The sequence below is a fragment of the Theobroma umbraticum genome, unplaced genomic scaffold, assembly GCF_002168275.2.
Source record: "Theobroma umbraticum cultivar Fairchild unplaced genomic scaffold, ASM216827v3 scaffold_146.0, whole genome shotgun sequence".
NCBI lineage: Eukaryota > Viridiplantae > Streptophyta > Magnoliopsida > Malvales > Malvaceae > Theobroma > Theobroma umbraticum.
The window spans coordinates 7895952-7906843 of NW_018397265.1; the positions used below are offsets into that span (position 1 = coordinate 7895952).

Below are 10892 nucleotides of genomic sequence, written 5' to 3' on the forward strand. Positions count from 1 at the left end.
AATTTATTATGAATGAGAGCATATGATAGTATGGTACTTAAAAATCTAAAACAAAGGGCCATCCATCTATTCCATATCCAAACCCACATTGTAGGCTAAACGGCTAAGGCTTAAGGCTAATACAAGGGGCTGCACATCGGGCCTCTTCTGCTTCTTTCTTTTGTACTTGGTGCTGATGCAAAGTTGGGCCGGCTTCTGCTACGTTGCACCAATTAAATTAGTAAGGAAAGCCGAAAAAGAAAAAATGCACAAGGTGTAAGTGTGCTCAAAGGCTAACGAAAATGTTGGTTTCCCGTTGCAAAATCCTCAACGTCCCGTTCTCTCTGGGAACTCTTGTCAAACACCTTCCATTTTCCAGACACAAAACCTCCGTTCCACCGCCGCAAGCCCTCAGCTTTAACTCTCAAACCACCGCCGCAATTCGCAGCTCTTCTCATTTTGAAACCTTGACTTCCCGCCAAAAGGACCAGGTTCATCTCTACGTCGACGCTTTGCTTCAATGGAACCAGGTATCACTGGCACTCTGAAAACTGTCAAAAGTTTGATGTTTTGTGTCTTTTTTCTGTGATGGGTTTGTTCTTTTCTTTGCAGAAAATGAATCTGACGGCTGTCAAAGAAGTTAGTGAAGTAATGGATAGGCACATTGAAGATTCCCTTGCTATTATTCCTCCTATTCAAAACTCTTATGTCTCAAGCTGTAACGATTCATTTGACAGTCTCAGAATTGTTGATGTGGGAACTGGTGCCGGGCTTCCTGGCTTGGTTTTGGCTATTGCTTGTCCTGGTTCACTACCTTACTTCACTTTTCAATGTTCTCATTTAATCTTGGTTTTTAATTTTTCTATTTATACGAAAACGCGTAGGTTGGGCAGTAACGTTGGTTGAGTCTATGAACAAGCGATGTCTTTTCTTGGAGCATGTGGTGAGTCTTACTGGGCTGTCCAATGTTCAGGTTGTAAGGGAAAGAGCAGAGGTACTGTTTTAACGCTCCTTATGGGGGTTTTTAGTTTACTTACCTGTCATTATCTTAATATCCTTGTAAAAGGAAAAAAAAAATTGATTTTAGTGCATTGCTCAGCTTTATCTTCTGATGACCGTTGTTATAGGACAGAATCTGGGGCAGGATATCGGCTTCAGAGAGAAATTTGATGTAGCAGTGGCCAGGGCAGTCGCAGAAATGAGAGTTCTAGGTAATTATGATATGAAAACTTCCTATATTGAAATTCTTCTCTCTTTCTTTTTTTTTTTTAATTTTTATTTCATATTTGTCTAAGACTGCAAGCTTTAGGATTATTCTGCTTTCTTTCAATTTTCAGCTGAATACTGCCTTCCTATGGTTCGTGTTGGTGGGTTGTTTGTAGCTGCAAAAGGTCATGATCCTAAAGTACGTATATGGATTTCATCTTGGAAATGACTTTTTACATATGAGTAATTTGTTCTATGTAGCATGTAAACTTGTTAACATTTGCTATTTCATGTACTTATACCTTTTTGGCTATTTCATTTACTTGTACTTTTTTGGCTTTGTGATTCTTTCTCTAAAACCTCGTAGTTAATCTTTTCTCAAGTCAGTTAGAAATAAATTTGTGCAGGACATTTTTTATTGTTTGTTTTTTAAATTAACCTTGGTTATTTCATATCTTCAAATTTCACTTAATTACATTCAAGAACCCACTAGTATGATAATCTAGTTTCATATTCTTAGTACAGTGTCTCTAGTTATCTAATTCTCTTTATTCCTAGCAAATGTTAACTGTCAACCAACATTTTGCATGTCGTGCATGTTAACAGGAGGAACTTAGAAATGCAGAAAGAGCAATCAAATTGATGGGTGCTTCCATATTGGAACTCCGGTCAGGTGTGTTCACCATATTTTAGTTTTGAGCTGTCACACTGGCATCACTGGCATGTACTGCAGAATAGATAAATGTTAGGCAGTTGTTGATTGCCTTATGACTACGGCATCATTGCTTTGCATGGTTTCCATTAACCGTCATTGGTTTTATTAGTAGGTAAAGTAAGTTAAATACTTCTAGCTTCATTACTCTGCATCGATGTAAAATCCATGTCGATCATGCAATTTTACTAGATTTAGCATTTACATGCTGGTCAAGATCTTTACCTCTGTTTGATAAATGAAGCAATGTGAGGTCCTGCTCCATTTTTTGTTGTCAACATTTCTTTTGTAAAAGATGGAGAAAAATTTCTGAGACTTGGAAGAAATGATATTTTGTGGATGATCATCTAATTATGAACATGTTTAGCTAACTTCAGGAGATGCAAAAATTCGGTGTTTGCATCGAAGGATTTTGGAGGAGGTTTGAGCAGATGGGATCTAAGGGAGTACACGGATGATTAATTATTTCAAAACCAAAACGATATAGATTGCCTTTGCTTGAAGAGGGATCTTATGTGGGGAAAAAGATTTGGGCTATGGTAGGAAAAGTCCTGTCAGATCCAAGTGCACATATGCAAATGCACACGTATGCGCATGTCTGCACACATACATGCATGGTGATTGCAATACCAGGCACTGAATGGTTTGCTAAATTTCTATTTAGATTAGATTTTACAGTGTGGTCCTGGATACAAAGCTCAGAGTTGTCCATTCTTCTAGAAAGTTCAGTGAAGTGTAAGAGGGTTGTTCTTGTTTATCTTATGTTTGAAAGTACAACTTGCAAGGTTGGGTCATTGACAGCAATGTTCTATTGTCATTGCTATTCTTTCTTTGGTTACCAGAATGACATTTGTCATTGTATAGTTGGTTGGCATTTAATAAAATCTAGTTTAAATCTGTAGTCATTTATCCTTTTCATTCATTTATTTGTTTAATTCAATCTTGAAACTGACCTTGCATTATCTGAATTCATCTAGTGGAATCACACAGTCCACATGGACAGAGAACTGCTATCATTTGCTTAAAAAATCACCCCACTCCAAGAAAATATCCACGTGATCCAGGTACACCTACAAAAGTGCCACTCTGATAATTAGGGTGTCTGTTCTGCTGTCTGCTTTACTTTGTAATGCTTCCTGCACCTCCAAATGTATATGGGCTTGTATTCTGAAATTATGCTTTTTTTAATGAACAACTTGGCTATTGGTTGAGAGTAAGGTTAAGACTTTACTCCTCTACAGTGGACTATTGTACTTGATGTGCAATTTCAGTTTTCTTAATATATTTGGCTTGTTATTTTGGATGCTAGGGGATGATTTTCTAACTTGACAAGATTGTAAATCACTCACTTCCTTCTGGTTTTTGCAAAATGAAGTTTTCTAATACATATGCTGCATGAAATTGCTTTGCTAAAAGATATAAATCATCCAACTATAGAGAAAGTGAATTCTGGAGGGGACCAATGCTGCCCTGCAAGGAATTTGTTAATGAATTGTTTATCAGCAGCATCCCAATCCACAATAAATTGTGGTCTACCCTTTCAAAGTATGATAATATGATTGAGCATGAACATAATCCAATGCAATACTAAGTAGAAAGAAGCATCTAGTAACTGTATGTGCGGGACAGTCAGTGTCTGTATTTGTTTATTGATACACCATCGGGCCAAATTAATCCACTCTTAGTTCATCCTACATGTCAGGATCAAGTTCATACACAGGTCATTTGGCCATTATTTTAAGGGATTGTTTTACTATTTTGATTTTGTCAATTTGGCAAGGTAATCTTGATGGGGCTATTGCTTTGAGTAGGCTAATGTTCACATATTCATCTGATGTAGGTAAAAAGTGTAAAGGCATTCACTTTCCAGTTAAGCAATTGACCTGGCACAGAGATATGGATAACACGGTACCTCAATTAGGAGAAGGTACATAGCAATGTTTTGTTTGAATACTACGAAGGAAGCAATGGGCGAATAGTATACCTGTTTTTCTCTTCAGTTGATCCAATGTTCTTTTCATATATATATATATATATATATATATATAAAGAGGGGTGGGTTTTGAAAACAACAATACATAGGGGAGAAATTAGGTTAACAATAATTGTGGGACGAGAAGGGTGACATTTACCTAACTTCCCAGCCACTTGTAATTAGTTAATTAGGTCATACGTTTGAAACTTCTATCAAGCATTTTAGGTTCATGAAGATATTAAGGTAGAGATCTATATGACATCGTGTTGCCACGTTTCACATTCTCACAATTTGTACTCACATCATAAGAATAATTTAGTATAAGTTCTACGATAAAAAACTCAGGAAAAGGTAACTTCCATGGATATCATAAATCCATATGGGTTTGTTAGGGATCTAGATGAAAAGTAAATTCTAATTATCTTATGTCCCCTTCATTTGGATAGTAATTTGCTTGTGCCTTCTGACTTTTGATAAACTTATATTTGTAAAAGTAAGACCATTATCTCTATTTTCCTATATGATACATGATATAGACACCTAGAAATCTTACATAAAATAATGTTGGCTGTGCTTTTGATAGGAAGAAACAAAAAGCATGGATTATATCATGATTAACCTTAACTTTTTCTTTGCAATGCCTATCTAGGCTCTAATTACTGGCCATTGTCTCCTTGAATCCCACAATCCAACCAAATCTTGCATGAATGGCATGTAAACTTAAAAGGAAATGGCAAGGGAAAATTTGTACGGAAGAATGGCAAGCAAAGTACAGCTCAAAGACGCAGAAGCTTCCATGTTTGAATATATTTACTTATTTAGTGCCCAAAAAAAAATTTTGCAGTGGAGAGAAAAGGTGAAACAGCTTTGAAAGCAGCAGGCCAGGTTCTTGTCAACTAACCGAAGAACAGTAGCTGTTGTCTCGTTGTACCCGTCGCTTGTTTGCCTGTTATGAAGTCAATGAAAAAAAGCCAAAAACATGGCACAGCTTTCAATTCCTGAGCTTACGGTAGAACATCCTTTCATGGATCTTTAGCTCACTACAGTGATTCTACTACAAACTTTGGCCATGGAAATCAATTCGGAAAAGAATTATACTGCTTACAACACTCGACTTTACTTTGTACAAAAATGGGTAGGCAAGAATAATAAGTAAGAAGTTTAAACTCTAGAGAAAAGGAACAACAATCTGCCACACCTTGACATCGCAGTCCAAGCTTCCGCTGTAAATAACATAGGATGTCTCGGAAGGGTTGCACCGATCAACTGCTCCGGCTAAGCACTTAACAGGGCCTTGATGCCCTTCCAGGACTGCCAAACAAGAATAACTTGTATCCACCCCTCTCTTCCAGATTCTAATCGTTTTATCTGCAGAACCACTGCAAACTAAATCCGACACAACCGCCAAGCACAGTATGGGCTTCGTATGCCCCCTAAGTGCACCAACCACCGTCATGCCAGTGCCATCTCCGCCATCCTTCTCCAGACAACTATGGACCGGTCGCTTGCACCCGAATACAAAGTAGACCCGTCAGGACTTATTGCTAGGGAATTAATCCCGGAGTTATGTTTTTCGAGTGTAGCAACTAGAGAATGAGTTTTCTCTCCCGAGTTTCTCCTCCACACCTTGATTTTCTTGTCGGTTGATCCTGTGTAAACATCTCCGTCATCGGATAATGCCACTGCGTTTATCGCATCGTCATGAGCGTTTGACACCGACTCCAAGCATTTGAAATCACTGGTTCTCCAGATTTTGAGTGTCCTGTCCCAGGAAACTGAATATAGAAGGGTCTCATCCCTGGATAAGGCCAGGGCGGATACCGTATCAACATGATGGACCCAGGTGCATGTCTTGTGTCTTCTAACTTGAACATGATTCTTGGGCAGGAGAAGCTTCGTGGCACGGTCACTTAAAGTTGGCAGGGTTGCCAGCCGAGTGTACTTTTGGTTATCAGGATCTTCGTTACTAATTTTCCATACTCGTATCTTGTGATCTTGATGAGCGCTGAAGAGCTTATCGGCTAACACAACCAAGGACTTCACAGCACCCTTTCCCACAGCTATTATGTTATTATTGGTTAGATTGTCATAATCAGATTCTGAGTCTACAGTAGTGTTGCGCTTCCATAATCTGATCTCCTTATCGGAAGAGCCTGTGTAAAGGGACTTTCCGGCGAAGGTGAGAGAGGATACGTAGGAGGTGTGGCCTTTTAGGGTGGCGAGGCAGTGGTGCCGGATGTTGGAAAGATGGTATTGTTGCGGGTGAAATTGGGAGGTGAGGGAAGGAACAGATGGGAGGCTTGGCTGAGACCAAAGAGAGGTGGAATCTGATCGAAAGCGGCTTGATTGAGATTGAGAATCATAATTCGAATAACAAAATTGCTGGCCTGACATGATTCTTATACCAGTAAAACATAGAAAAGAGAGAGAGAGAAAGCACACGGTGGAAGAAAGTGAAGTGAGTAAAATATATAGAGGAGAAATCTGTATAGTATTCACTGTTGAGCTTAGTTTGAGAAACAAGTGTTGTTGGCCAGAAAAAAGGTAAAATCGAACGCAAGACATTGCACCTGTTTTCACTGTTCTATGTCTATATCTTGGTGAAGCATGGGAATTAGGCTATGGACAGCCATAGGACATCCATTTAATATTCTCTCTCCTTTGCAGGGAACAGGAATTAATTTAGATGTATGAGTTGAGAAATAATGCAACTTTTTGGCTTAATTTTGATAGGTAAGTTTTGTCACAGCATTGAGCTTAGTTAAGCAAGTTTGACCCACCACTCCGCGATGACCGACCCTTCTTTTTGTGGAGGGATCATCCATCAAAGCAGGTTACAATCTGCAGCAGTGATCGATTCTGAAGTTTATGGTCTGAATTTAATCATTAGCAGACACTGATAATATAGATTAAGGCTAATCAGTTGGTTAATGATTATTGCTTGCTGGCTGTTTAACAGCTTTGTTGTATGACAAAAGGTACCAAGTTGATTAAAAAAGCCATGCATATTTTTGCAGGGTTAAATCATTGATGGACACTTGTTTGTATACCTTTAGCTTTAAAGGGCAAAGGTGAAAAAAGTTGGAATTGATGGGTAGGCATTAGGCCAAGGTGTATGCATTCATCATCCTATTGACCTCAAGGTTTGGCACTATAGTCAAGAGAAAGAAAAACAAAGATGTTCTAATTAATTTCTAGAAGCCTTTTCTTTTTTGTTGTAATTCTCAGAATTGGACAACAATTCATTGCTGGTTTGCTTTGAGTTTGTCTTGCACTATAACTTCTTTCTCATGATCCATCCATCTTTTAGATTACATCATAGTTTTAGTCCAGTGACATTGAAGTTTTTTTCTAGTCTTTAATTATGACTATTTATACTTTATTTATCAAAAATATCAAATAATAAATTAATTTTTCAATTTTCAAATCAAGATAAGATGTATTGTATCTTATCAAGAATAGAATATTCGAGAACAATTTTAGGGTTATTTATAAATTTCAAATCTAGAGCGTCTAAGGAATAAATTTAAAAACTTAATTTACGATAATGTGAAACATAACTAAATGAAGTGAAATATGAAAAATTAATCTTAATTTAGGTTAAAAGCAAGGGAGTACAAGAGGGCATATGTCATTGTCTTGTACCCCTTAATTGTGATAAAAATATTCGACTACCTAGCCTAAGCTACCATCTAGTAAATGATAGTAAACAAGAATATATCTTTCAAAAATAGTAATAAGAAGAAGAAATAAATAAACTGAAAAGGAAGGGGTGGGTCTGAAAACTTTTATAAATGGTGACCGATTGGGGGAGGGTTGTCACCCTCAACAAGAAGCATTGTCCGCTACAATTCTAATCCAAAGAAATTGTCAACATTATCTATGCAGAGATATAGGGGTCATGGATTCTCCTCCTATATTGCATAGGTGGAATCATCCCATGTGTGCTAAGCCACACACAGATGGCTTTGTCCATTAGATGAAGGTTGCCATCGAAGCTGAACATGTAGGACCCTGAATGGGACTTCAAACCATCGATAGCTAAGAAATTTCTCTTAGACACTGTCAAAGCTTAAGCACCCATCAAATTGAATGTGACAATACGTTTGAGCTACCTTGATTAGGGTTAGGGTAGGATCTATCTTGAGGTTCGGTAAGACTTGGATATCATCTGAAATATGACTCACAAAATTATTTGAGAAAAATGGTTGCTTAAATTGAGGTTGTGATGGTGCTGTTTAATGCATTAAGCAGGCAGAAAGTGTACCAAATTTCACTCGGAAAAGATGGTGGATGTTTGATTCATTCTTCCCCTTTATCAATTATTTTTTAGAGTTTTTAATTTTGGTTCATTGAATTTATTGATAATGTTATGATATTCGTAAGCATATTGTCACGCGAACGAAATTATTTGTGAGAATTAACTAAGACATGTATTTTTTCATTACAAAATTAAAAAAAATCCTCTTATTTTAGAATATTGATCTATTGAAAAACTATGTCTAAATTTTCAAATTACAAAATATACAAACAAATTGAAATTTGAAGACATAAAAAGGCCATTCATCAAAAGATTTGGAATTGGTGATAGAATTTTTTGCAAATGTGTTTTTCAACATTGGATCTTTGATTTCACATATTCAAGGCAATTCTCTTCTTGCAATATTTTTGGGTTTGCTATATTTTTCACTTTACGTTTTTGACTTCCCATCACTTGTGATACCATTTTTCCACAATTTGGTACTCATTTCTCCTCATACTGATATCATTGGTTGTGTCATCTTTAGTTTGATTTGATTATTTTGAATTAATCATAACTTAACACACCTTCTTCACGGAGATTTTGTTGAAGAACTCATTAATTGCAGAAATTATTTTAATTGATTTAATAATTATGTGAACGAAATTATTAAGATTTAAGGATTTGGTCAATGATACCATATTGTAACTGCAGAACACACACAACTAAGCTCCCATTATCGAGTAAACGAAGACATCAAATCAAGGGTCAAGAATCCAAAAGAATAAAGAATTACTGATTCAATCAACTCAAATAAATAAATAAATGCAATCAAAGCAAATTAATCAAATAAAGGAATTTAATTATAACCACTCTTTTGATCATATATTAATCAAAGAACATCATAGAAACATGATATGACATGAACACGACATATATTAATATATATACGAAAACTTTATTTTCTTCACCTCACTTGCTAACTGACTCACTGTCCATTTTGGTAGCTTTAGTACATTTTCCATCAATTACTTGTTGGAAGGAACCTATGTTCATTGTCATCTTCCCAAAATCCATGGATTAATATTTATGATCATTATATTCGTTTTGCATCTCTTGACAACTTACTTTCCTTGAGGCATAAATTCATATATACTGATATAGCATGTCTAAGATTTTACGTGCCATGACAAAAATTCGTATAAAATTAATTAAAGGCATATATATATATATATATATGCGCATGCATTTGAGCGTCACATGAAAATTGTTTTAATAAAAAAATAATTAGTTTTAATTTTAAAATAATTAGTTTTAATTTTAATTAAAAATATCTTCTCATTCATCAAAACCTTGTTTAATATTAAGCAAAGTTAATCCTGATGACCTTTTCCTTCTTTTGTTAGTGCTCTAAGATATGCACCAAATAGGGTCAATCAAAACCAAAGAAGACAAGAAAGCACAAAAAAGGCAAAAGGGTGAAGAAATATAATAACAAAGGTGCCTTTTCTAGCACAATATAATATAATTTTGAATGCTAGCAATATATGTGAATGTCCTACTCACTTCTCACTACAATATTTTATCTTTTGGGTATATTATATATGTATATATATTTCAAACTAAATATTAACTTTTCTTAATTTTCTATGTTTGCTTTTTGTTATAAGTTTTGGTCCACAAACAAGTTGCCTATAGAGTAGTACATCATGAATTTTAACAGTCCCAAAATTGATTGCACTATTTATTAATCTTTCTAATGAGGATATATATGATGTATTAAATAGATGGAAATTACTTGTATTTAAGATCACATCAAAATCCCATAAGAATCCATGTAACCGACAGCCTTTGTTGTTTCTTCCTTTTGTTCAAAGTTTTTAAGTAATAAGATAGATTCAATCAGTAAATTCATTTGTCTACAGAAAGAGATTTTGATATCAATAGTCTTTTGTTGACATTATTCTTGATATAAGTGACATGCAAAACAAGTAAAAGAATTGCACATCTATGTCTTAACATAAGAAGAAGAAGAACTAATTATCTGTTTTTCTTTCAATGATGGAGTGGACAAAGTAAAAAGCTTTTGTATATTATCAACAAAATTAACGCAGTGAGACTTGGCTTTTTGGTTTCTCTGCAATATGTAAATGCATACCGGGCCGGGGGGACCATTTTCATCACAGGAAATAGAAGCATATATATATATATATATATATATATATATATATATATATATGATGCAGGCCGCCCCGGGGAGTGACATAGGCAAATTAAGCTATAGACAAACTAGTGTAGACAAATGTGTTCTTGAGGCTTAATTTTCTACTGTTGCAAAACCTTTTGTCTCTCATGTTTCCTAGGGCTGCTACTGCATGAGATCAGCTCGGGGGTTTGGTTGAGGATGGGGATGCTTGGAAACTAGGAAAGTAAGTTGGAAAAATGCTCAGAGTTATACGAGAAACCACACATTAAATTCTTACATGATATGCTGAAAGCAGAGACTTGATTCTGCCTTTGAATCACTTTTTGACTTCTTGCTTTTCTCTATACGAACCACTCCTGTCCAGACCCGACCAGAGTCGCGCAAATATTTCTAGGAAGATGTTTAGTTAAAGCTAAGGCCCATTTCTTGATGAATGGGGAAAGATAAATCCATAGCCCACTTGTTCAGTGGCCTGACAATCCAAATTCCTTCAATTAAAATTTAAATTACTGATGAAATTTTCAAATAGTTAAAACACCTATTCAATTCCTGTACTTTTTAATTTTATTTAATT

General features: G+C 35.7%; 2 protein-coding genes across 4 annotated transcripts; one reads left to right on the forward strand and one right to left on the reverse strand.

Annotated features, from left to right (window-relative positions):
* Positions 1–162: 162 nt before the first annotated feature.
* Positions 163–4391, forward strand: LOC110422679 (S-adenosyl-L-methionine-dependent methyltransferases superfamily protein). Of its 3 annotated transcripts, XM_021436688.2 has the most exons (8): positions 163–509; positions 592–784; positions 864–973; positions 1112–1190; positions 1317–1384; positions 1792–1858; positions 2875–2961; positions 3738–4391. In XM_021436688.2, the coding sequence occupies exons 1-8, from the start codon at positions 282–284 to the stop codon at positions 3830–3832; spliced, it is 927 nt and encodes a 308-aa protein (XP_021292363.1). In that variant the 5' UTR covers positions 163–281; the 3' UTR covers positions 3833–4391. The 3 variants fall into 3 exon arrangements, with proteins under 3 accessions (XP_021292363.1, XP_021292365.1, XP_021292364.1); XM_021436690.1 differs by lacking the exons at positions 2875–2961; positions 3738–4391 and adding an exon at positions 2275–2861; XM_021436689.2 differs by lacking the exon at positions 3738–4391 and having other exon boundaries at positions 165–509; positions 2875–3469.
* Positions 4392–4632: 241 nt separating this feature from the next.
* Positions 4633–6488, reverse strand: LOC110422678 (Transducin/WD40 repeat-like superfamily protein). Its single transcript, XM_021436686.2, is given in 2 exon segments — positions 4633–5354; positions 5357–6488. Coding segments are annotated over 2 exon segments (1395 nt in total). The 5' UTR covers positions 6438–6488; the 3' UTR covers positions 4633–5040.
* Positions 6489–10892: the final 4404 nt, after the last annotated feature.

What these genes read in the sequence shown, in the direction of transcription:
- LOC110422679 (XM_021436688.2), top strand. Translation starts at nt 282, where the DNA reads ATGTTGGTTTCCCGTTGCAAAATCCTCAACGTCCCGTTCTCTCTGGGA. An exon ending in TTTGGCTATTGCTTGTCCTG is followed by an intron (nt 785 to 863) that starts GTTCACTACCTT and finishes GAAAACGCGTAG; the next exon opens with GTTGGGCAGTAACGTTGGTT. An exon ending in AAAATATCCACGTGATCCAG is followed by an intron (nt 2,962 to 3,737) that starts GTACACCTACAA and finishes CATCTGATGTAG; the next exon opens with GTAAAAAGTGTAAAGGCATT.